This window comes from Girardinichthys multiradiatus, chromosome 20, assembly GCF_021462225.1.
Source record: "Girardinichthys multiradiatus isolate DD_20200921_A chromosome 20, DD_fGirMul_XY1, whole genome shotgun sequence".
Classification (NCBI taxonomy): Eukaryota; Metazoa; Chordata; class Actinopteri; order Cyprinodontiformes; family Goodeidae; genus Girardinichthys; species Girardinichthys multiradiatus.
Window position 1 is genome coordinate 29,154,423 of NC_061812.1, and position 26,012 is coordinate 29,180,434.

A 26,012-nucleotide genomic window follows, 5' to 3' on the forward strand; every position below is an offset into this window, starting at 1 on the left:
GTAAATAAGCGCCGTTTAACTAAATAATCTGAACTGAAACTATCTGTGTAGTTATGCTGCTATAGGCTTAGGCTGCTGGAGGACATAATGACCACTTTCACCCTCTTTGCTACATTCTCACACTACTCTCCAATTTTGCATTATTTGCTGTTATTTCAGCTTCTAACTTTGTTCTCTCTCTTTTCTCTTCCTAGAAGCTACACCTGGCCTGGCTCTGTGTCTGCCTGTGACACCTTTCTGGAGAGGGGAATCGTCCGAGCTTCTGCTGGCAACAACTTAATGTTTTTCCTCTCCGCTGTCGCTACATGCATGCTCAGTATGAGGGATTGCTGCAAAGTCAACGCCAGTGACTGTCCACTGTCTCTACATGCTCATCCAGGAGGAGTGAATGCTGCAAGTCACTGACTGGATGCAATCTGCTGGGTTTCCTTAGATAGAAAAACTTTTTATCCAATTTGAATAAAAAGCTAACTCCGACTGCACTGTTCAGTTGTTAGGATTAATTGGAATGTATGTACTTGACTGTTGTGAAGTGCCTTGAGACGACATGTGTTGGGAATTGGCGCTATATAAATAAAACTGAATTGAATTGAATTGAATTGAATTGAATTGAAAACACCTGAAACATGTTTCACATGTTTGAGGCGACTGTGGTAGAGTAGGTAGAGTAGTCGTCTTGCAATCAGAAGGTTGTGGGTTTTATTCCAGCTTCTTCCTGCCATATGTCGATGTGCCCCTTGGCAAGGCACTTAACCTCAAGTTGCCTACCGATCTGCGTATCGGTGAATGTGGCTGTAGTGTAAAGTGCTTTGAGTGGTCTGGTCTGTATGACTGGAAAGGTGCTATATAAGTTCAGTTCATTCATGTTGTCACATTACAGCCACAGATTTGAACATCTCACAGAGCACTGTTCCATCAAATGGCATAAATGTGAACCTACTGAGACGTGGCTGTCTACCTGGACTGACAGGCCAGGCAAGGAGAGCATTAATCAGAGAATGAGCCAAGAGGTCTGTAGTAACTCTGGGGGAGCAGCAGAGATCCACAGCTCAAGGGGGCAAATCTGTTGATAGGACAACTTTTACTCATGCACTTCACAAGTCAGACTTTTATGGAAGATTGACAAGATGAAAATCATTGTTGAAAGAAAATAAGTAGCTCTGTTTGCAGTTTACCAAAGGCCATGTACACAGGCACACAGCAACCATGTGGGGGAAGGTGCACTTATCCGATGAGACCGAAATGTGACTTTTTGTTTGATACGCAAAATGCTAGCTGTGTGGAAACTAGCATTACACCTGAAAACACCATCTCTCCAGTGAAACATGGTGGTGGCAGCCAGGCCCATAGACAGATTTGCTGGGGCTCGGGACAGGAGACTCTGTCAAGGCCCATCTGCACGGTGACAGAGTTGGTGACACAGCTAAATTAAGTTATAAGCCTGACTGTGTCTCTCCCCTTCAAGGCGGGCAGTCACTCCCGCATCACTTTTGTCTGCACCGCTCTGGCTTTGAGACTGCAGACTGAGCCCCCTTCCCTATACTGGGTCCTGGACAACCGACCCGTTTGTCTGGCCTGTCGGCGGGCCTGGTAGCAGCACCATGCTGGGAGGATGTCTTTCTTTAGCAGGTGCAAGAAAGCTGGTCAGAGTTGATGGGAAGATGAATGGATCTAAATACAGGGTAAACTGGAAGACAACCTGTTTAGAGACAGCAGAATACTTGGGATGAAGCCAATGTTCTCTTTCCAGCAGGACAACAACCCTAAACACACAGTTGGAACAGTGGAATTAGATCAATGAATATTCATGTGTTAGAATGGCCTAGTGAAAGTTCAGACCTAAGAATATGTATCAAACCTGAAATATTATGTTAGTATATGCTGTCCATCCAATCTGGCTTAGCTTGATATATTTTGGGCCAGACAATTCCAGTTAAAAAATAAAAAATAGCTTTGTATCATTTACTTTGACTTTACAGTTATCTACTAATTTGGGTAATGTGACAGAATGTTAAAAGGTTTAATGGGTATGGATACTGTACAGAAGCTAATTTACACAAACTGTGGTTTAAAATGTTATACATCCAACATATCACAGTGAATTAATACATATTTAGCACTTTTGATACAGACAATATTTAATTAAATCCTAAAAACGTAATCTGGATAATGTTGAAGTACCCCTTTAAAGAGGCCTTCTGAGCATTTGTTTATTCACCGTAACCTGGAGGAATTCACAACACATTAGAATAAATCACATGGAGACAGCTGTATGTTATTCAAAGTACCTGGACCAGGGGAAGCTCTCATGTGATCAGGACACACACCGAGACGACTTCGGAGCTTCCCACTGGGCACATTGTTTTTATTAAAACACACATTAAAATGGGCAGCGCCCTGTTTACAGTTTTTTTCTCACATGTAGTCACGTACACACTTTTTTGGCTTTACCATATTTAGACAGTCATTGTCCACCAGCTGCACCCCGTATCTACTGATATGAGAAGGGAGTAAGTCAGTCTCTACTTTTCACACACTCCTTCAGTTCCCAGTAATCTTCCACTTCACCTACCTGTGAGAAATACTTTTGCAGACCACACAATACACAATGTCTTTATACTAACACATGTTTTACATTTTATTTCTCACACTGGTTATGAACATAATAATAATGATGCACACACATAATATATCTCCACAATAACCATAGAGTTACCTGAAACTGCAGATTTTAAGATAAGCTTTTTAAGTCAAGAAATGGGGCTTACTAGTCTGAAGCTCACTGCAGCTTCTTGCTGAATCAGATGCCACTCACACATCATTTGTGTATGGGATCTCTAAATTTTAATAGCTCATTTGTAATCAACCTCTAACAAATGTGTGTTTAAAATCCATCTGCTTACTGAATCTTCTGGAAAAATGCATAAAACTGCATTTCTATTCAAGTCTATTCTAGAAGAAAAAGCTGTTGAATTATTAGGAGGACAAAGGAGATACAGTAATTAACTTGTTAACTTAATCAACTTCTAAACAAACGAGTCAGGTTAGGTTTGTGTGTTTGCTAATTGGTAGCCCAGTTTCCTATCCGTAAACAAACCTTTTTATACCTCCATACTTAACAACTGTGCATTGGCTTATTTCTCTTGGTAGTTAATTCTTTACAAATTATGGAGATAAATAATCTTACAAATGCTGAAATTCCACTTATACATGAAGCTTTTTGTTTCAAAATAAAGATTCCTGCTGGAAATAAGAAAAACAAAACAGTGTAAACATGGTCAGACGTAAAGTATAGATAATATGAAAAACATTTGGTGTCAAAAAAATATTATACATGACAGTTCAAATAAAATAAAAAATTTGACATTTGTGGTGCGACCAAACTTGATATTTTGTTTTAGGCTGACCAACAACCTTCCACCAATCAAATTCACCAGTCCTTAAAAGGCAGACAACATCACATTATAAAGGGAATTTAATAAAATGAAATTTTGAAAGCAGAAAAGAGTAAAATAAATACATATATTGTTGCATAGGATTTCTAGGCGCAGCCAAGGGCCGAAGGTGGTCTGGTTTGGGGACCAGTGGATTACTTCTCTTCTTTTTGCAGATGACGTGGTCCTGCTGGCCCTCTCTAGCCAAGACCTGCAGCATGCACTGGGGCAGTTCGCAGCCGAGTGTGAACCGGCTGGGATGACAATCAGCTCCTCCAAGTATGAGGACATTGTTCTCGATCAGAAATGGGTGACTTGTCCTCTTCAGGTTGGAGGAGAGGTCCTGCCTCAAGTGGAGGAGTTCAAGTATCTTGGGGTCTTGTTCACGAGTGAGGGAAGAATGGAGCGGGAGATCAACAGACGGATTGGTGCGGCTGCCGCAGTAATGGGGACACTGTGCCGGTCCGTTGTGGTGAAGAGAGAGCTGAGCCGAAAAGCAAAGGGTCATGACCGAGAAGAAAAGGACAAGATCCCGGATACAAGCGGCTGAAATGAGCGTAGGAGGGCCGGGGTCTCCCTTAGAGATAGGGTGAGGAGCTCGGCCATCCGGGAGGGGCTCGGAGTAGAGCCGCTGCTCCTCCACATCGAGAGGAGCCAGTTGAGGTGGCTCGGGCATCAATACCGGATGCCTCCTGGACGCCTTCCTCGGGAGGTCTTCCAGCCACGTCCCACCGGGAGGAGACCCAGGGGATGGCCAAGGACACGCTGGAGGAACTATGTCTCTCGGCTGGCCTGGGAACGCCTTGGGCTCCCCCCAGAGGAGCTGAAGGAGGTGTCTGGGGAGAGGGACGTCTGGGCATCTTTGCTGAGTCTGCTGCCCCCTTTACCTGTTTCTGGATAAAGCGGAAGATGACAAGTGCAAGTTCAAGTTGATCAAACCAAAAATAACTCCCACCAGCCTCCTGCTGATGGGTTAATACTTATTGAAATCTCACAACCAGATTTCCTTCCAGTAGACCATGAGAAGAATGTAGAAAACTGGCTACCAAAGAAGTAGGTACAGTTCGTCCACAAGGTAGATATAAGCTAACACACCGTCAGTACAAAACGTCCTGATTCTAGACGTGCTTTTTGCACCTGAAGAAGTCATGTGTAAAACAAACAAATCTACAAAAAAAGCTGTTGTACACAAATACAAAATGGTCAAAGGGGAAAATGACCAGCACCAGTTTTAAAAAAAACAATACAAGTTATTCTTAAACTTTATGGTAACTTTAAAAAATATCTTTTCATTTTGGAATTTTCTTAAAGGTAAATATTTTGTATTTATGATTACCAAACACCTCAAATAGTGAGAAACAGTTGTAGTGTAAAATGAAAGGGTAGGCTTTTAGTAAGTGGTGTGTACTGTACTGTATGTGTGTTTTTGTGTCTAAATGCGTCACAGCTATGTGTGCCTCCACGTCTGCCAATAGAGTAGTTAAGCTGGGCACTTTTGCAACAGCACTTACTTTCCATACCAGGCAGACTGGGTTACTGCAGTGGTACCTTGTGCTCCTCAGAGTAAAGCAGGGCAGCAGAGAGTTTTACACTCAGGGCCTCTTTCTATCAGCCAGCTTTAGCTCAAGGATCAGGACCAGAACCAGGACCAGGACAAGGACAAGGACTAGGACCATGGCACAACCAGTTCAAATTGACCCCACTAAGATGGGCGAGGGTCGGGCGATTGCTGTACTGACTTCTGGTGGCGATGCCCAGGGTAAGTGAAGGCTTTCCATAATGAGGTTAAAGGATTGTGATAGCAAAGCAGGGACTTGGAGGATTTGACCACCTTTGAGTCGTATTGTAAAAAAGAAAATAAATCTTCAAACCTTCATGTCATTGACTCACTTGTGCTCTGACTAGCTGAGGTCTTTTTTCCACTCACACGTGACTGTTTATAATCTATCAATCACCTCCTGGTCTATCTTTGATGTTTCCTTAGTAAAGGGAAATTATTTTAAACACTTAATTTATATTTACCCATCTAGTCCAGCATTTGTTATTACAGGTTATTTTCTGTAATTTCTCCTAGCTGTCATTGAGCCATGTAATGTAAAAGGGAGACATGATTTGCTAGAACGACAGAGAACAGCAGACGATCTTCTGACCTTTAAGTTGATGAGGAATATGTCCAAAGTGACCTTTGAAAGGTTTACCGGTGACCCCACACAGCTGAAGTGTGAGCGTGTGAGAGGCTGAGATTTCCAACTCCAGTTTACTATGTGAACTTTATCAAACACAGGACATAATCACATATGCAAAACCAAAACCAGACATCCCTTACCTTTCTTCTATTTCATCGCAACTTTTTTTCTTTTAGTATAAAGTTTTCTTTAAAAGAATCCTCATTTCGTTTTAGGAACTATGACCTCTAATTTTAGAGACGTGGCCTTTCATTCCTGTGTGTACATTGGTGAGGCAGGTCAGGTTGGCAGTTGTGCTCTTCCTTCCCATGCCCCTTCTCTTTTGCACTGTAAGGGGAGAAGCTCTTGGCATCTTGAAGTTAATCTATCCACAGCTTGTCCTTTAATTGCCCCACCCCCCCGCCCCCCCATCACACCATCTTCTTGTGGCTCTTGTTGCTCTTATCTGGTGTCTTGCATTCAAAAACTTTTAATAGAAGCTAAACGTAGCCTTTCTGAAATTATTTATTTAGGTTTTTTAAAATTAAGGGGATGGGGCTGTTCCCTTCTTATTGATATATCTAAGAATGGGAAATCTAAATTTACAATGCATTAATATTCAAACCTCGTAAATTTTTGATAATGTGTTGAGTTTGGGATATTATGGGACAGACCAACACAACGTAGTGCGTGGCTGGGAAGTAGAAGAAAAAGAATACAAACAGCTGCTGCGTACAGTAGCCCCCTCTAACCTGATACGACACACAACACAAGAGGCCCATGCTAAATCTGGAGGAGCTGCTGGGCTGCAGCTCAGCATCTCAGGTGGGAGAATCTGACAGGACAAAAAGTTATGTTAAGTTATAGTTATGCATTTCCCAAACTGATCTTTGTGAAAGAGTGGAAAACAGAAATCCATTACTCAAAGAAATTCTGAGAATTCCTATAAGTTTCTCATTAACCATGTATGAGAAACTGCAAACATGTGAAAGAATGTCCTTTGGTCAGATTAGATATTGAACTTTTTGTCTTACGTCCAAAACACAATGTGTGGAGAAAAAACATAGCACATCACCCTGAAAACTTCCTCTCTATGTTCAAACATAGCAGTGGCAGCATCATGCTGGGGGATGCTTTCCTTAATACAGAAAGGGACGTTAGTTAGAGTTAATGAAAGAAAAGCTGTTAAAAGCTGCAAAAGAGTTACACAAACAAAAGAACTAGAGGTCAGTTTCAAGGATGCTATCAAGATGCACACTCTGTTCATGCAGGGATGAATGCAGCTGTGAGAGCCACCGTTCGAGTCGGACTGTACACTGGAGCCAAGGTGTACTTTGTTCATGAGGTACGCACTACTTTTAGTGTTTTCTGTGTATTGCTAAAGTAAATAATATAACCTGAACAAATTAAAATATATTACAAATTGAAAAAAAAAACTATTTCTAAGGAGGTAATTCTGTGCTATGTGGTGATATTGTGCTGTTTGCGGATAGGGTTACCAGGGTCTGGTTGATGGGGGAGACAATATCCGCCCAGCTACCTGGGAAAGTGTGTCAATGATGCTGCAGTTGGTGAGAACAAACGCATACAGGCAAAAATGTTAAAATGTGTACTATATATAGTCTGTGATATGTCTAACAGTCTAGCTTTTACTCTGCATGGTGCAGTGTTGAAGGTCATATAGTCAGTTAAATGTCAAGGTTCATTGGGAAGCAGCACTTCAGGGACACGAGAGCACAGGTTTCAAATTTAACCACCTAAACTGTGTCCTTGCCTCCTTGATGTTCATGTTTGCGACTGAAATCCTTTCTCCCTGTCTGACTTCAGGGCGGGACTGTGATCGGTAGCGCCCGCTGTCAGGACTTCCGCACCAAGGAAGGGCGCACCAAGGCAGCTTGTAACTTAGTCAAGCTGGGCATCACCAACTTGTGTGTTATTGGAGGTGACGGCAGCCTCACAGGTGCCAACCAGTTCAGGACAGAGTGGAAAGAGCTACTGGCAGACCTGGTTAAAGCAGGTGAGCTTTAACCTCAGAGAGTTGCACAATATGCATGCAAAATTTCTGCTAATTTCTATGTGTGATAGCATCTTTGTAAAGATATAATTAACAGTAGTGTTATTTTAATCTGGTCTCAGGAAAAATCTTAGCAAATGAAGCGAAGAACTCCTCCCACCTCAATATTGTTGGCATGGTGGGCTCCATTGACAATGACTTCTGTGGAACTGATATGACCATTGGCACTGACAGCGCCCTGCATCGCATTATCGAGATAGTAGATGCCATCACAACCACAGCGCAGAGGTATGCATGTGGGCTTTAAAATATTCAAAGACAGAAACAGTAGATGACACGTCTAAAGGCTTTCACAGTACATGTTTCTCTGTGCAGTCACCAGAGGACCTTCATCCTCGAGGTAATGGGTAGGCACTGTGGGTGAGTACTACTTGTATGTGTTTTGGAAGCTTTAGATTAAAAATTCAAATTACAACCACATAACCAACATATTTTAGTTGATAGACCAACACAAAGTTGTGCATAGTGGGAAGTGAAAACTGTTTAATGAAGGCTTCCAAGGTTTGTTAGAAAACCTTTGTGAACAAACTGCATTGTGAAGGCCAAGTAACACAGCAGACAGGTCAGGGATACAGATATGGAGACATTTACACTCACCGGCCACTTTATTAGGTACACCTGTCCAACTGCTTGTTAACACAAATTTCTAATCAGCCAATCACATGGCAGCAACTCAATGCATTGAGGCATGTAGACATGGTCAAGACGATCTGCTGCAGTTTAAACCGAGCATCAGAATGGGGAAGAAAGGTGATTTAAGTTACTTTGAACGTGGCATCGTTGTTGGTGTCAGACGGGCTGGTCTGAGTATTTCAGAAACTGCTGATCTACTGGGATTTTCACATACTATCATCTCTAGGGTTTACAGAGAATGGTCCAAAAAAGAAAATATCCAGTGAGCAGCAGTTCAGTGGGCGCAGATGCCTTGTTGATGCCAGAGGTCAGAGGAGATTGGTTCGAGCTGATAGAAAGGCAACAGTAACTCAAATAACTACTGTTACAACCAAGGCATGCAGAATAGCATCTCTGAACACACAACATTTCAAACCTTGAGGCGGATGGGCTACAGCAGCAGAAGACCACACTGGGTGCCTCTCCTGTCAGCTAAGAACAGGAAACTGAGGCTACAATTCACACAGGCTCAGCAAAATTGGACAAAAGAAGATTGGAAAAACGTTGCCTGGTCTGATGAGTCTCGATTTGTGCTGCGACATTCGGATGGTAGGGTCAGAATTTGGCGTCAGCAACATGAAAGCATGGATCCATTCTGCTTTGTATCAACAGTTTAGGGTGGTAGTGGTGGTGTAATGGTGTGGGGGATATTTTCTTAGCACACTTTGGGACCCTTAGTATCAATTGAGCATCATGTCAACGCCACAGCCTACCTGAGTATTGTTGCTGACCATCTCCATCCCTTTATGACCACAATGTACTTCCAGCAGGATAACGCGCCATGTCATAAAGCACGAATCATCTCAGACTGGTTTCTTAAACATGACATTGAGTTCACTGTACTCAAATGACCTCCACAGTCACCATATCTCAATCCAATAGAGCTTTGTGTAACACTCACGATGTGTTTACAGTTAATAGAACAGACAATAGGACCAGTGCTAGGTTCAGCTACAGGAATAGAGAAATGCGTAAGTGTATTAATGACCACAGACCCAAAAAAATAAGTTTAAACTGCCAGCTTCTTATTTGTTGGGAGAAATAAAAAAACAACAATATTACAACGGTTGACGTACAATGACACAAAATTCAATCCAAAATAGTTTACCTATTTCTTTCGGAATATTTTATTTAATCCCTGTTGAAATTTAAACCTAATCTCAGGTATTAAAAAGATAATATTTATTTAAACCTAGGTTATAGCTCTATTTAAGTTCAAGTTAATACTGTTAATCTATTTAATTTACAGTTTATGTTTTTAATCTGTTTAAATCTATTTTAGTTATTTAGTGTTCTTTTTAAGAAGTTAAGAGTTTTTAATTTCCTGTTTTAACCATTTCTTGTTTCTATTATACCCCAAATAGACAATTTTACATTCCACACACTAACAATGGATATTGGATGTGGTTCGAGAAGAGGAAAAAACAATACAACACAACAGAAACAATCCATCAAAAAAAACGAATAACTTGTGCTTCAAATCAATGTCTTTTTTCTCTGATGCTCCTGAGTGGTTAATCCCGTTTCTCTGAATCTACTGCTCTTTTTTTTGGAAAGCACGGGCAGGTCATACCAGTTTGGATGATTCGCAATGTCCAGCAGAAGTGTAGATCCTGCTAGACGGCGGTAACAGGGTTCCTGGGTTACGGCTCGCCATCTTGTTTCTCACTAGCAGAATCCAACTCAGCAATCCACTGGGAATTTCTCGGTCCAATTTCCAGCAGAACCAGTTGCATGCCCAGAGTGAAGCATTGGGGTGGATCAGTGATGGTTTGGGCTGCCATATCATGGCATTCCCTTGGCGCAATACTTGTGCTAGATGGGCGCATCACTGCCAAGGACTACCGAACCATTCTTGAGGACCATGTGCATCCAATGGTTCAAACATTGTATCGTGAAGGCGGTGCCGTGTATCAGGATGACAATGCACCAATACACACAGCAAGACTGGTGAAAGATGATGAACATGAAAGTGAAGTTGAACATCTCCCATGGCCTGCACAGTCACCAGATCTAAATATTATTGAGCCACTTTGGGGTGTTTTGGAGGAGCGAGTCAGGAAACGTTTTCCTCCACCAGTATCACGTGGTGACCTGGCCACTATCCTGCAAGAAGAATGGCTTAAAATCCCTCTGACCACTGTGCAGGACTTGTATATGTCATTCCCAAGACGAATTGACGCTGTATTGACTGCAAAAGGAGGCCATACACCATACTAATAAATTATTGTGGTCTAAAACCAGGTGTTTCAGTTTCATTGTCCAACCCCTGTAAGTAGTTACAGTAAAGTTCAGTCAATTGCCATGTCTAGGAGAGAGAAAGGGTTAAACATTAAAAGACAGGGCCATGTGGATCATCGGTAGAGGGTGAGCATTAAGTTGTTGCCAGCAGAAGCCCGGACGATTCCCCTCTCCAGAAAGGTATCACAGGTAGACACAGAGCCAGGCCAGGTGTAGCTTCTAGGAAGAGAAAAGAGAACGAAGTTAAAAGCTGAAATAACAGCAAATAATGCAAAATTGGAGAGTAGTGTGAGAATGTAGCGGAGAGGGTGAAAGTGGTCATTATGTCCTCCAGCAGCCTAAGCCTATAGCAGCATAACTACACAGATAGTTTCAGTTCAGATTATTTAGTTAAACGGCGCTTATTTACAACAATGTTGTCACAAGGCACCCCACAAAGGGTCCCACTGATGGTCATTGTTATACTAAAAACCTCAAGGATTGGGATACCTTTCTCTGTCAGACTGATTATAACCATTGGAAAAGAGAAGGGGTCATACAGAAATGGAGGGTGTGTTTGCACCTCAACCATAACTGAGCCGGTTTAGGCTAAACCTGACTCCCCCTTACTCCAACAAACAGGGAGGGAAGAAGATGGAGGTAAAAAATAAGGAAGATAGCTCAGGATAAACTAAGCCACTCTAACTATAAGCTTTATCAAAAAGGAAAGTTTTAAGCCTAGCCTTAAAAGTAGACAGGGTGTCTGCCTCACGGACTAAAGCCGGAAGCTGGTTCCACAGGAGAGGAGCCTGATAACTAAAGGATCTGCCTCCCATTCTACTTCTAGAGACTCTAGGAACCACCAGTAAACCTGCAGTCTGAAAACGAAGTGCTCTGTTAGGAACATATGGAACAATCAGATCTCTAATGTATGATGGAGCTAAATCATTAAGGGCTTTATATGTGAGGAGGAGAATTTTAAATTATATTCTAAATTTAACAGGGAGCCAATGAAGGGAAGCTAAAATAGGAGAAATATGATCTATCTTTTTCATTTTAATCAGAACTCTTGCTGCAGCATTTTGAATCAGCTGAAGGTTTTTAACTGCATTTTGTGGACACCCTGATAGTAAAGAGTTACAATAGTCCAGCCTTGAAGTAACAAATGCATGGACTAGTTTTTCAGCATCACTCCTGGATAGGATATTTCTAATTTTGGCAATGTTCCGGAGATGAAAGAAGGAAATCCTAGAAACCTGTTTAATATGGGATTTAAATGACATGTCCTGGTCAAAAGTATCACCAAGGTTTTTTACGTTATTATCAGAGGTCAATTTAATGCCATCCAGGCTAAGCAGTTTCTTTTTTAAAGACTCCGGTCCAAAGACGACAACTTCTGTCTTGTCTGAATTTATAAGCAAAAATGTAAAGTCATCCAAGTTTTTATATCTTCAAGACATGCTTGTAGTCTATCTAACTGGTTGGGTTCATCAGGATTTATGGATAAGTAAAGCTGAGTATCATCAGCGTAACAGTGAAAATTTATCCTATGCTGCCTGATAATTTGACCTATTGGAAGCATATTTATAGTAAAGAGAATTGGCCCAAGTACTGAACCCTGTGGTACTCCACAATTAACCCTGAAGTTTAAAGATGATTTATCATTTACATGAACAAACTGGAATCTGTCAGACAGATAAGATTTAAACCAGCCTAGCGCTGTTCCCCTGATCCCTACAGCATATTCCAGCCTTTCTAAGATAATATTATGATCGACTGTATCAAATGCAGTGCTGAGATCTAAGAGGACAAGTACAGACACAAGTCCATTATCTGAGGCCATAAGAATATCATTAGTGACTTTCAGCAGAGCTTTTTCAGTGCTATGATGAGCTCTGAAGCCTGACTGAAACTCTTCAAACAGGTCATTGTTGTATAAATGCTCACACATTTGATTAACAACTATTTTTCAAGAATTTTAGATAAGAATTGAAGATTGGATATAGGTCTGTAATTTTTCAAGTCATCTCGATCAAGCAAAGGTCTCTTAAGTAAAGGTTTAATTACAGCTAACTTAAAAGCCTGTGGTACATATCCATTTACTAAAGATAGATTAATCATATCTAAAATGGGGCTGGTTATCAGAGGGAACACTTCCTTAAATAATTTGGTTGGGATTGGGTCTAACATACAAGTTGAAGGTTTAGATGAAGCCAATATTTCTTATAACTCAGGAAGCTCCACAGGATCACTAAGTGCAATATGCTACCTCATGTGCAATACTGGAACAACCTGTCAATATTCTTGTATATATATTTTTTCGTTCAATTCAATTCAATTCAAAAATACTTTATTAATCCCAAAGGGAAATTAAATGTTGTTATAGCTCATATTATGAAGGTTTCCTCAAAGAGCCGTTGTAGATGCTGATGGCTGTGAGCAGGAAGGATCTCCAGTAGTGCTCCGTCTTACAGCAGATCTGAAGAAGCCTCTGACTGAAGACACTCTGTTGTTGTAGGACAGTCTCATGAAGAGGATGCTCAGGGTTCTCCATAATGTTCTTCATTTTATGAAGAATCCGTCTTTCCACAATGATCTCCAGAGGTTCTAGAGGAGTCCCCAGAACAGAACCAGCCTTTTTTATCAGCTTGTTGAGCTTTTTTAAGTCCCTGGCTCTGATGCTGCTTCCCCAGCAGATAATGGTAGAAGAGATCACACTCTCCACAACAGACTTATAGAAGATATGCAGCATCTTGCTGCAAACACCAAAGGACCTAAGCTTCCTCAAGAAGTACAGTGTTCTCTGTCCCTTCTTGTAGATGGCTTCACAGTTGCATCTCCACTCTAGTCTGTTGTCCAGGTGAACACGGAGGTATTTATACTCCTACACCACCTCCACTTCTTCTCCCATGATAGAAATAGTTTTTGACTTATTTCTGTTTCTCTTAAAATCTACAATCATCTCCTTTGTTTTAGTCATGTTCAAAATGAGATGATTGTTTCCACACCATGCCACAAAGCGGTCCACCACCTTCCTGTACTCAGCTTCGTGTCCATCTCTGATCCACCCCACGACTGCAGAATCATCCGAGTATTTCTGCAGATGACAGGAGTCTGTCTTGTACTGGAAGTCTGAGGTGTACAGAGTGAAAAGGAATGGTGAGAGTACAGTCCCCTGTGGTGCTCCTGTGCTGCTGACTACCTGGTTAGATTCACAACCCTTCAGTCTCACAAACTGTGGTCTCTTTGTCAGGTAGTCTTTGATCGAGGAGATTGTTGAGGCCTCCACCTGAGTCTTCTGGGGTTTCTGACAAAGCAAATCAGGTTGGATTATATTAAATGCACTGGAGAAATCAAAGAACATGATCCTCACAGTGCTACTGGCTTTGTTCAGATGACAGTGGGCTTGTTGAAGCAGGTGTATGATGGCATCTTCAACTCCAACTCCACAGCGATAAGCAAACTGAAGGGGGTCCTGATGGTTTACTGTTTGCTTACTCAGGTGGGCCAGCAGGAGTCTCTCTAGGACCTTCATGATGTGAGATGTCAGGGCAACAGGTCTATAGTCATTGAGGACTGATGGGTGAGTTTTCTTTGGTACCGGAACAAGACAGGAGGTCTTCCACAACACCGGAACCTTCTTCTGGGCCAGGCTAAGGTTGAAGAGGTGCTGCAGAATCCCACAGAGCTGCTCTGCACAGGCCTTCAGGACTCTAGGGCTGACATGATCTGGACCTGCAGCCTTATTCCTATTCAGTCTCTCCAGTTGTCTCTTCACCTGACTTCTTGAGACACACAGGTGGAAGGGGGAAGCAAAGTAAGCATCAGCATCTTCTGATATGGTTGAAGGCAAACATGTAGAAGCAGAAGGGTCTAGGGCTGTGGTGGAAGATAAAAAATGTGAGGTGTTACTGGACAGCTGTAGGTCCTGTGGGTCAAAGGAAGATGGAATGTCTGTTTGGCTGTGAGCAGGAGAGGAGGATGCTGAGCTTCTTTCTGAACTGAACCTATTGAAGAATGTGTTCAGTTCATTGGTTCTGTCCAGACCTCCATCGGTCTGATCATCCTTCTGCTTGAAGCCTGTGATCTTCTTCATCCCTGTCCACACATCTCTGATATTGTTTTGCTGGAGCTTGCTCTCCAGCTTCTTCTTGTACACCTCCTTGCTGTCTCTTATCTTGACTTTAAGTTGCTTCTGTATAATCCTCAATAATTCTCTGTCTCCCTCTCTGAAGGCTCTATTTTTCTTGTTAAGCAGGTCCTTCAGGTCATTGGTGATCCAAGGTTTGTTATTGGGGAAGCATCTCACGGATCTGGTGGGGATGATGTTATCCACACAGAAGTTTATGTAGTCGGTTACACACTCAGTCATGGCATTGATGTCCTCTCCATGTGGCTGGCACAGTGCGTCCCAGTCTGTAGCCTCAAAGCAAACTTGCAGAGCATCTTCAGCTTCCTGTGACCATTTTCTCACAGTCCTCTTTATTACAGGTTGCCTCGAAACAAGTGTCTTATATTTCGAGCAGAGAAAAACAAGATTGTGATCTGATTTGCCTAGAGGAGGTCTTGCTGTAGAGATGAGTCCTTGACATTTGCATAAAACAAATCCAATGTTTTGTTTTCTCTGGTAGAGCAGCTGACAAATTGTTGAAACGTTGGAAGTGTAGCAGAGAGTGAAGCATGGTTAAAATCACCAGAAATTGCCACAAAAGCATTGGGGTTTTGTGTCTGTAGCTTAGCAACAACTGAGCTGATGGCATCACATGCAGTGTCAGCAACAGCGGAAGGTGGAACTTAAACTGTTGCCAAAATAACACTGGTGAACTCTCTGGGTAAATAATATGGATGAAAACTTACTGCCAACAGTTCAATATCTGGACTGCAGAGATGACACTTCACAGTACAGATATTGTCCTGGATTACACAATCTGTTGTTCACAAGTACTGCCAGTCCACCTCCTTTACATTTGCTGCTCCTCTTTAAATCTCTGTCTGCTCGTATAGTTAAAAAGCCCGGCAGAGAGACGCTGGAGTCGGGGATATGATCCTGCAGCCATGTCTCAGTAAAACACATGATACTACCTGCCCGGTACTCTGGCTGGGTCCTTTGTAGGGCTTGGAGTTCATCCAACTTGTTTCCCAACGATCTCACATTGCCCATCATAATCGACGGAAGAGATGGTTTGAACTTCCTCCTTCTCTCTCTTCTCTTAGCTCCTGCTCTGCATCCACAGTGTCTCCTTTTCAACTCATCAGGGATTTGGGGTTGTAGCTGAAGTATTATTTGAGCTTTTGAGATATTAATCAGCTGCTCCCGGTTTTAAGAAAAAACCCCGTTGCCATGGCAATGCATCATAATAAATGTCCAAAAATAGAAAGTATTAAGAAAAATCCTCCAAGTTGCACAGCATCTGACACTGGAGTGGACAGTCATCCAAAAAAAATCAACTGTATCCTCCCCAAAAAAGAATAAATCAGAATCAAAAGTAACAGAGCTACTCCAACCTGCTGCCACCTTGAGCGGCGCAATTCTAGAATACAGAATTTTCCACCTGCACAGTCCTTCTTATAACTTTTTTTTATAACTTTTTATAACTTTATAACTTTTTAAACTTTTTAATATTTATTTTCTTAATTTGCACTTCTTGCCTGCACTGTTTTTTTTCTGTTTTGTTTTGTTTTGAAAATTTCATTGCACCCATGTGGAGCAATGATAAATAAAGAATTCTATTCTATTCTATTCTATTCTATTCTATTCTATAATGTGACCAAATGTAAAAAAAAATTTCAAGAGCTATGCTTTAGAATAGAATAGAGTAGAATAGAATATATTTCTTGTAGTACAATAATCTCAAGTTAAAAAACAGGAAAATTGTGCACTTTAATTTAAGTATACAGTGAGGAAAATAAGTATTTGAACACCCTGCGACTTTGCAAGTATACTGTATACAATCAGTGGGGAGAAAAATCAAATCAAATCAAAGGGGACATGTCATGCAAAATCAACTTTTTTTAGCCCTTAAATACATTTTGTTGTGCACTTGGAGTCTGTTAAATGTTTTTAACTGTTATGTCACAGTATTTGCTGCGGAACAGCTAAACAAGGTCATGGACTTCCAGCTGACCACTTCACATATTCACGATCTCTATTTCTCGCTGTGATTTTGTAGTCCTAGCTCAAGTATACCCATATACCCAAGCTGCAAGTAGGTCAGTCTAAATGTTGTGTTGTCGGGTGCATTAACCCACACAACTCATCACACTGTCCCCCAGCATCAAAACCTCTTCAAAGTGCCTGGTTAAATTTTATTTTTCATGTAAATTTACCACATTAGTGCAGAAATTCCTCTTTGTTTGTGCAAAACACTTCAAGGACAAGTGCTTCATCAAGCTCCACAAGTATCAAGAAGGATTTGCCAAAAGGCTTCATCTGATTAAGGGGTCAGTTCCTTCTGTCTATGAAAACGACGGACACAGCAAAGCAGTAATCTGCAAATAACACTAAAATGACAACAAACTTTATTTTAGACATGAATTTATTGTGTGCAGATATGACGTCCAGGCCATTGTTTTGATAGCAGTAGCATCGTGCCTTCTGCTTATGTTAGTGCTGTGTGCTGCTTTTATCTCCTTGACGACATAACTGTACTGCGTGTTTTGAATATTATTATTATATTAACAATTTTGCAATGTTTTGCTATTTTTGTCTTGTTTCTGTGCTGCTAGATAATGGTATCTCTGTTATCAATACCACAAAAATGGCTGAACGGGGTGGACTGGAACGCTCTTTGACCTGAAGGGGGGGCGGGATGTGAAGTGCCTCAATAGCATTTAAAGAGATCGTAGCAAAACGAGTTGCTCTCAGACGCACCTCAGAATAGGGGTAAAAGAGGGGCCTGTGGAGCTTCGATAACAAGGAATTCAGACCAAAGCATTGCAGCTCCACTTTATATGGACCATAACTCAATGATTTAAGTGTGAAAAGGAAGGATTTACAAGCTTGTTATCTCCTCTTTAAGAAATTATTGTTTTTAACAAAACACATGCCACATTTTCTGGCACAATATCTAAACATTTAATTGAAGTATTTTTAATGTATACTGTACTTTTTACTTTGATCAGATGTTGAGAAACTTATAATTAGTAAACCATGAATTCCTGTTTCCCTGGGGTACACATAGGAAATCACACAGAGCCCCATTTCTAGTAGCTGCTTTTGACAAAGGAAAGACCAGAGAACATACCATTCAACTAAAGCAGATTTGTTTTGATCTTTATAGGTCAGGAAACACAAAGAAATAACTACTCATCTTAAGTTTCCCACATAGTGCAAAGTTTTAAACTGTTGCTGTGATACACAGACCATGGTGCTGTGTATATGTATCTTAAAGGCAAAATGTTCTGTCCAACTTGGTCATAAATATCAATATTGATCTAAATTCCAGTTATGATTCCATCAAGAACGATGGTTTAAGATGGCTGAAACTGAAAGCCCCCCTTAGCAGATACAAATAACGTTTGTCACTTGGGCATCACCTAGCAGCAATCAACATTGTAATTCCACATTTCAATAACATTTAATTGTTTACAGCTACCTTGCCTTGGTGACAGCACTGGCCTGTGGTGCTGACTGGGTATTCATCCCAGAGATGCCTCCAGATGAAGGATGGGAGGGACATCTATGTAGAAGACTGACTGATGTAAATGTCCTGCTCTATAGTGTCACATCAAGTTTACTCTGGCTTCTGTCCTAAATCTTTACCTGTTTTATTTAGCAAAGAGGCCGTGGTTCCCGTTTGAATATCATCATTGTTGCAGAGGGAGCAATAGATCGCAAAGGAAATCCGATCACCTGCAACCAAGTCAAACAGGTCAATACGCTAGCATACCAGGAGAAAGGCACAAACCATGTCAGAAGGTTTGCTCATAAATGTTGTCTTTTTCCAGCTGGTGTCCAAGGAGCTGGGCTTCGACACCCGCACCACCATCCTGGGCCATGTGCAAAGAGGAGGAACCCCCTCTGCTTTCGACAGGATCCTGGTAATACCTCAATAGCCCAGTTGATCTTAGTCTTTTTGAATAAGGTTTATTGGTTATGTTAGAGTGTCTCCTGTTCCATTATTATAACTCAGGCAAGCAGGATGGGTGTGGAGGCTGTTATGGCATTGCTCGAAGCCACACCAGATACTCCTGCCTGTGTAGTCAGCTTGTCTGGGAACATGGCCGTCAGGCTGCCTCTTATGGAATGTGTACAAGTGGTATGTCCGCATATATAATACAATAACATGATGAAATTGACAATAGGTTTGTTAGGCTTCCCAGTTGTGCCAAATAGGTGCAAGCTGCTATTCTACAGTGCCTTTTAAAGACAGTAAATTGAACTTGCCATTGTGTCACTCTGTAATCACAAACCATATGTATTCTATTGAAATTTGTGTTTATGTAATAGACCTACACATCGTAGCAGATCACTGTGAAGTGGAAAGAAAAGTTCATATTGTTTTTAAAAACTTTACCCTGAATTCACCATTTCCTACATCGAAACACGGCGGTGGCAACGTCGAGCTGGGGGAATGTTTTTTTTAAAAGGAACAGAATGGCTGGTCAAATAGTGTTGGCCATGTTTGGAAAGGAAAATAATAGTTTGAGACTGCAAAACACTTGAGACTGAGGTGGAGTCCAGTAGGTAGCTACACATACAGCCAGAGGTACAGTGGAGTTAATTTACATGCATGTGTTGGAATGGTCTAGTCAAACTCCAGGCTCAAATTCACCTGGCATGTATGACAAAATTAAAACATTTAAGTTAACAGACACTCCCCATCCACTGTCATGAAACTGTTATAATTGCAACAAAAGGTGATTCTACAGGTACTGATTTGGGTTTGGGGGGCTAAATACAAAGGTACGCCACACTTTTCAGATTTTCAGTTAAAGATTTTTGTTAACCATGTATCATTTTCCTTTCACTTCACATTTATGCACTGCTTTGTGTTTGTCTATCACATAAAATCCCAACAAATTATATTGATGTTTGCAGTTGTAATGTAACTAAACAGGGAAAACCTCAAGGGGTATGAAACCTTTTGTAAAAGTTTGATTTACTTAAAATCTATGTTAAAAATTTATTTATTCTCTTTTCGTACAAGACTAAAGATGTCACAACAGCCATGGCTGAGGGGCGGTACAATGACGCAGTGAACCTCAGGGGAAAGTAAGGCCTGTGCCGTTGCGTTACTCATGTAAATTTCTACCTGCGTTTGGTTTCATTTGACTGCTCACTTTTGCTTTTCTAATAACAGGAGCTTTGAGAACAATTGGAACACGTATAAAATGCTGGCCCATGTGCAACCTCCAGAAACAAAGGTTAGAAACTACACTTTTAGTATCGAATATCTGATGAAATTTCCCCAAATTCTTCTTCTCCCACAAAAACAAGCTAGGTCTGATGAGTTTTTTTATTTTTTATTTCAGAGCAATATCAACATTGCCTTACTGAATGTTGGGGCTCCATGCGCAGGAATGAATGCGGCAGTACGTGCAGCTGTCAGGATTGGGCTCCTTCAGGGCCACCAGATGCTGGCGGTGCATGATGGCTTTGATGGCTTGGCACATGGGATGGTAATATAGGCTGTAAATATATCAGTTAACTTCTTTGTCAACTCTAAGCACTTGCCCCAATAAAAAAATGGAGTTAATTTATACTATTGGGAAATCATATACTATTGGGACATAATATACTATTGGGACAAATCTTGTTTAATACAAAATGCTAAACCTAAGCATATTATGTCTGCATTTACAGATTGAGCCAATTGGCTGGTCTGGAGTGGCAGGATGGACTGGAAAGGGTGGTTCAATGCTTGGCACCAAGAGGTGAGCCGATTCACTGTAATTCGGATGATTTGGACTCCAGTAAATGTTGCCTGAATAAAAACCTAAATCTATACCAACATAATCTTCTGTGATGTTTGTTATTTTGTATATGAAGGACTCTTCCTAAACAGCTTCTGGAGGAGATCAGTCTGAACATCACAAAGTTCAACATCCATGGTATTGTCATAATTGGAGGCTTTGAGGTGAGAATTTAATCCCAAAAGGGTCAAAATTATGCATACAGTTTTGAATAAATTTCTATCCCCTCCAGTAATAACTGGTTTCACGTCCCTTCAAGACTCTGCATGCTATTTGTAGTCATCAACATCTGGCATAATTCTGGCTGGTATTTTACCAGCTCATTGAAATAATTTGGTTTCCTGCCACAACCCAGGTTGTAAGCACAGTGCACAGATTTTTCTCAGGGTTCCAGAAGCTCAGTGTTAGCTTGATTGCAGACGTTCAACCATCTAGCTGTTGACTTATGGTGAAGTTCAAGAAATTACACCTAGACATTCCTCTTTACTCTACCATTCACCTTATGTGCCAGTGCCACTGAAAGTAAAACAGACCATCAGCATGATGCTGCCACCACCATGCTTGACAGTAGGTGCAGTGTTCTGAGGTTTGAAAGCTTCACCTTAACTTATCCGAACACTCTTCTTCTTCTAAATGGATTAATCTTTATCTCATCTGACCATAAAAATGCTTCCAGAAGGGATTTGGGTTGTTCATGTAGGAAATTCCAGTTGAACTTCAAGAGGTCAATGTCTAGAATACGGCTCTTTCTTGATCTCCTCCTTCTACGTCCATCCTTACGTTAAAGTCTCCTAATGTAGCTTTTTATATGGATAAAGTTTGTCATTTTGACATTTCCTTCTTTTATTTTATGTTTGATCTCGATTCCTTTGTTGTTTCTCTAAAACCCTTTGAATTATAAACCATCTGAATAAATATTGCTTCACAAATAAAAGTGTTTTTCCTTCGCTGTGGACAGTTGGTGGTTTCATCTTCTTTCAGACCACTGTAAGCTTAAGTCTTAAGGCTTAAGGTGTTTCTTGGATTGTTCCTAAATATAAACAATTTACTTCCATCTGTGGGTTTGGGTCCGATGATTGAAACCTGGACACAATGATCCCAACTACACACTGAAAATGGTGTTGAAATTAATATTATTGGCCAACATTAAGCTTATAAATTCCCCTAACCTCCACCTAATGGATGGACAATGCTTCAAGCCTGGTGAGTGGCAGGGAATATATCAGATTAAACTAGCTCTACTATATGCGATGAGAAGAGCTGTCAAAAAATCCAGCCTGAATTATGGCAGACGTTTGTTGATAACTAAAAAATCTGTCTTGTTGCTATGCAAGTTGCTGTAGGATATTCATCCAAATATTAGTGAGGATGTACAGGGATTGGACAATGAAACTGAAACACCTGTCATTTTAGTGTGGGAGGTTACATGGCTAAATTGGACCAGCCTGGTAGCCAGTCTTCATTGATTGCACATTGCACCAGTAAGAGCAGAGTGTGAAGGTTCAATTAGCAGGGTAAGAGAGCAGTTTTGCTCAAAATATTGAAATGCACACAACATTATGGGTGACATACCAGAGTTCAAAAGAGGACAAATTGTTGGTGCACGGCTTGCTGGCGCATCTGTGACCAAGACAGCAAGTCTTTGTGATGTATCAAGAGCCACGGTATCCAGGGTAATGTCAGCATACCACCAAGAAGGACGAACCACATCCAACAGGATTAACTGTGGATGCAAGAGGAAGCTGTCTGAAAGGGATGTTCCGATGCTAACCCGGATTGTATCCAAAAAACATAAAACCACGGCTGCCCAAATCACGGCAGAAATAAATGTGCACCTCAACTCTCCTGTTTCTACCAGAACTGTCCGTCGGGAGCTCCTCAGGGTCAATATACACGGCCCGGCTGCTATAGCCAAACCTTTGGTCACTCATGCCAATGCCAAACGTCAGTTTCAATGGTGCAAGGAGCGCAAATCTTGGGCTGTGGACAATGTGAAACATGTATTGTTCTCTGATGAGTCCACCTTTACTGTTTTCCCCACATCCAGGAGAGTTACGGTGTGGAGAAGCCCCAAAGAAGCGTACCACCCAGACTGTTGCATGCCCAGAGTGAAGCATGGGGGTGGATCAGTGATGGTTTGGGCTGCCATAACATGGCATTCCCTTGGCCCGATACTTGTGCTAGATGGGCGCATCACTGCCAAGGACTACCGAACCATTCTTGAGGACCATGTGCATCCAATGGTTCAAATATTGTATCCTGAAGACGGTGCCATGTATCAGGATGACAATGCACCAATACACACAGCAAGACTGGTGAAAGATTGGTTTGATGAACATGAAAGTGAAGTTGAACATCTCCCATGGCCTACACAGTCACCAGATCTAAATATTATTGAGCCACTTTGGGGTGTTTTGGAGGAGCGAGTCAGGAAACGTTTTCCTCCACCAGTACCACGTAGTGACCTGGCCACTATCCTGCAAGAAGAATGGCTTAAAATCCCTCTGACCACTGTGCAGGACTTGTATATGTCATTCCCAAGACAAATTGACGCTGTATTGGCCGCAAAAGGAGGCCCTACACCATACTAATAAATTATTGTGGTCTAAAATCAGGTGTTTCAGTTTCATTGTCCAACCCCTGTATGTATATAGTTGAATCTATTTGTATAATTTTCACCCTATTTGGTCTGCAGAAAATTCCCCAAAATAATCAAGCCTCTGCACCCATATCTTTTTTAATTCATTGAAGATATATTTTGTATTATCATTCCATCCTAGAAAAAGAAAGGTTTAAATCCATCAATAAAATACCCCAATTTCATGCCAATAAGGAGTGTATGTAAACTTGTATGTAAAACTTGACCTGGATTGCAAATGCTAAAAAAAAAGAGATGTTCTTGTGAGCTACGGCTTTCCTCCTGACAGGCATTCCTGGGTGGTCTGGAGATGGTGGAAGCTAGAGAGAAGTATGAGGAACTGTGTATTCCCCTTGTCGTTGTTCCAGCTACCGTCTCCAACAATGTTCCTGGATCTGACTTCAGCATAGGTGCAGACACAGCCCTCAACACCATAACCATGGTAAACGTCTTATTGAGCACAAGCATGAAGTAATCCACAAACAATCAAGTCCTTTTCACCGTTTTGTTGTATCCTGTTACTTGGCCACGTTCTGCAGACATGTGACCGGATCAAGCAGTCTGCTGCTGGCACCAAGAGGAGAGTGTTTATTGTTGAGACCATGGGAGGATACTGTGGTTACCTGGCCACCATGGCTGGGTTGGCATCTGGAGCAGATGTGGCCTACATTTACGAGGAACCATTCAACATTCATGACCTGGAGGTATGCCAAACTAAACATTCAACAGTTAGAGATGGGTAGATATTTTTCAATCAGTCTGATTGATGATTTGTTTGTAGCTGAACGTGGATCATCTGGTGGAAAAGATGAAGACAACAGTGAAGAGAGGACTCATTCTGAGGTTTGTAGGAATTAAAACTATCAATTCCTTCATCCTACTTACATTCACGTTGATTATTTGGTGTTCACGTCTTCTCTATATGTCTACTCTTGTTTTAGAAATGAGAAATGCAATGCAAACTACACCACTGATTTTATCTTCAACCTGTATTCAGAGGAGGGAAAGGGTGTGTTTGACTGCAGGAAAAACGTTCTTGGTCACATGCAGCAGGTTTGTCTCTTATCCTCTGCTTGTTGCTCCACTTCTCATAACTTAGCAACCACTGTGAATGATAAGTTATTTTTCCCAATTAGGGTGGGACACCCAGTCCTTTTGATAGGAACTTTGGCACAAAGATGGGGATCAAGTCTGTCCTTTGGTTGACTGACAAGCTGAAGGAATGCTACAGGCACGGTGAGGGCCAAGTGTTTGAAAACAGAAGACATTTTACTGACTTCTGGTGTTCTTTTCTATTATTTTCATAAAGTATCTGGTGCTCTTTTTGTCTGGCGCTGAGGAGAAACTATGATTTCTGTTTTTAAAACAAATCTCCAGGTCGCATCTTTGCCAACTCTAAAGAAACTGCCTGTGTGCTGGGAATGAGGAAAAGAGCATTGGTGTTCCAGCCTTTGGCAGAACTCAAAGCTGAGAGTGACATTGAGTAGGAGCATTAAACCTTTACTTACAGTGCCCTATATTAAAACACTAGAGTATACAGTTTTTGATGATGCACGCACTTTTACGTAATAGACCAACACAAAATACTACATTATAATAAAACTGAGGAAAATTATACCTGGTTTTCAAAACATTTGTCTGTACTAGCTTTGCCCATCTAAAGACTTTTTGCACATTGTTCTTCTGTCAAATTGAGTGGAGAGTGTCAAAGTCTTGCCACAAATTCTCAATTGGATTTCAGTTTGGACTTTGACTGGCCCATGTAATGTCTTCCTCCCACTTCACAATTATGCATGTTGCTCTGTCATTCCCCAAAAATAAATTAAAGTTTGAGGGTACAACGGTACAGCATGTAAATAAGTTCAAGAAAACTTTTGTAGGACACTCTTATTGGCCTTTTTAACATTTTAAATGTTTTCACATTGCATTTTTCCACTGATAAATGCTGTCCTTCGCAGACACCGTATTCCAAAGATCCAGTGGTGGCTGAGGCTGAGACCCATTTTAAAGATCCTGGCCAAGTACAAGATCAATTTGGACACCTCACAGAAGGCTGCAATGGAGCACGTCATCAAGAAGAGAGGCTTAGTTCCTCAGTAGCTTGTGACTACTCAGGAGCGGACATCCATTCGTCATCTCCTTTTAAAGCACTTTGTAAACTCTGATTTGAGGATTGTGCAATATATATAAAGAAATTAATATAAAACTTATTTGGTAGTTTTACAATTAGTACTTATAAATCATACTGTCAGTGTTAAATGAAAGCCAGTGAAATGTATTAGCTAAATTGTACAAACACCAGGATTTTCGGTAATTTAAACTCTCCAATTGGTGTCTGGTTTCAACCAACACAGTGTGCGACTATGATTGTGCGACTATGTTGGTAAGCAATTTTAAATGCTTTAATCGGTGTCCCTGAAGGGATTTGTGGAGTCGGGTTTAGGTGGTAAATATGTGTATCCCCTTTAACTATTTTACTAAATATTAAATACACAGATTAACCAAGTTGGCTTCTCTGGTCTCCACTTTTTCCTTTTCCCAGAACAACAACATTTAATAATTTATTGCGTGAATTAGAAATTTTGGCTTTGAAGTGTCCTGCAATTTTTTGTCTTTTAATTAAAGGTTTGACTCTAAATCTTTGCATACTGTTATGCATAAAATTCAGGTTTAATATCCCAACCATCACAGCCTCCAGCAGCACCTAGAGTGAGAATGCCTTAAACAAATGTATTGCTCGGATGTGGCCTAAATTTACACGGTCAACATCACTTATTGGAACTACATGACTAGTGTAGAAGTGGCCCACTGAATATTACAGTACCAAGTACCAAATATTACAGACCCTGTAATCTCTCTTGGACTGTATTTTTAACCCACTGATTTCTAAACAC

General features: G+C 41.1%; 1 protein-coding gene across 2 annotated transcripts; it reads left to right on the forward strand.

Annotated features, from left to right (window-relative positions):
• The first annotated feature begins 4,930 nt into the window (after positions 1–4,930).
• pfkmb (phosphofructokinase, muscle b) lies at positions 4,931–25,485 on the forward strand. 2 transcript variants are annotated; one of them, XM_047347368.1, is made up of 22 exons: positions 4,932–5,193; positions 6,871–6,944; positions 7,093–7,170; positions 7,427–7,616; positions 7,736–7,901; positions 7,989–8,033; positions 18,157–18,265; positions 18,341–18,436; positions 18,513–18,605; positions 18,698–18,823; positions 19,715–19,779; positions 19,868–19,931; positions 20,040–20,186; positions 20,371–20,441; positions 20,557–20,644; positions 23,408–23,560; positions 23,658–23,822; positions 23,900–23,961; positions 24,060–24,171; positions 24,255–24,354; positions 24,496–24,601; positions 25,077–25,485. In XM_047347368.1, exons 1-22 carry the CDS (start codon positions 5,109–5,111, stop codon positions 25,216–25,218), a joined length of 2,337 nt encoding a protein of 778 aa, XP_047203324.1. In that variant the 5' UTR covers positions 4,932–5,108; the 3' UTR covers positions 25,219–25,485. The 2 variants fall into 2 exon arrangements, with proteins under 2 accessions (XP_047203323.1, XP_047203324.1); XM_047347367.1 differs by having other exon boundaries at positions 4,931–5,193; positions 19,868–20,186.
• Positions 25,486–26,012: the final 527 nt, after the last annotated feature.

Coding starts and splice junctions, on each gene's coding strand:
- pfkmb (XM_047347367.1), top strand. CDS start 5,109: ATGGCACAACCAGTTCAAATTGACCCCACTAAGATGGGCGAGGGTCGG. Junction 18,606..18,697: donor CTGCTTTCGACAGGATCCTG/GTAATACCTCAA, acceptor ATTATAACTCAG/GCAAGCAGGATGGGTGTGGA. Junction 24,355..24,495: donor GAAGGAATGCTACAGGCACG/GTGAGGGCCAAG, acceptor ACAAATCTCCAG/GTCGCATCTTTGCCAACTCT.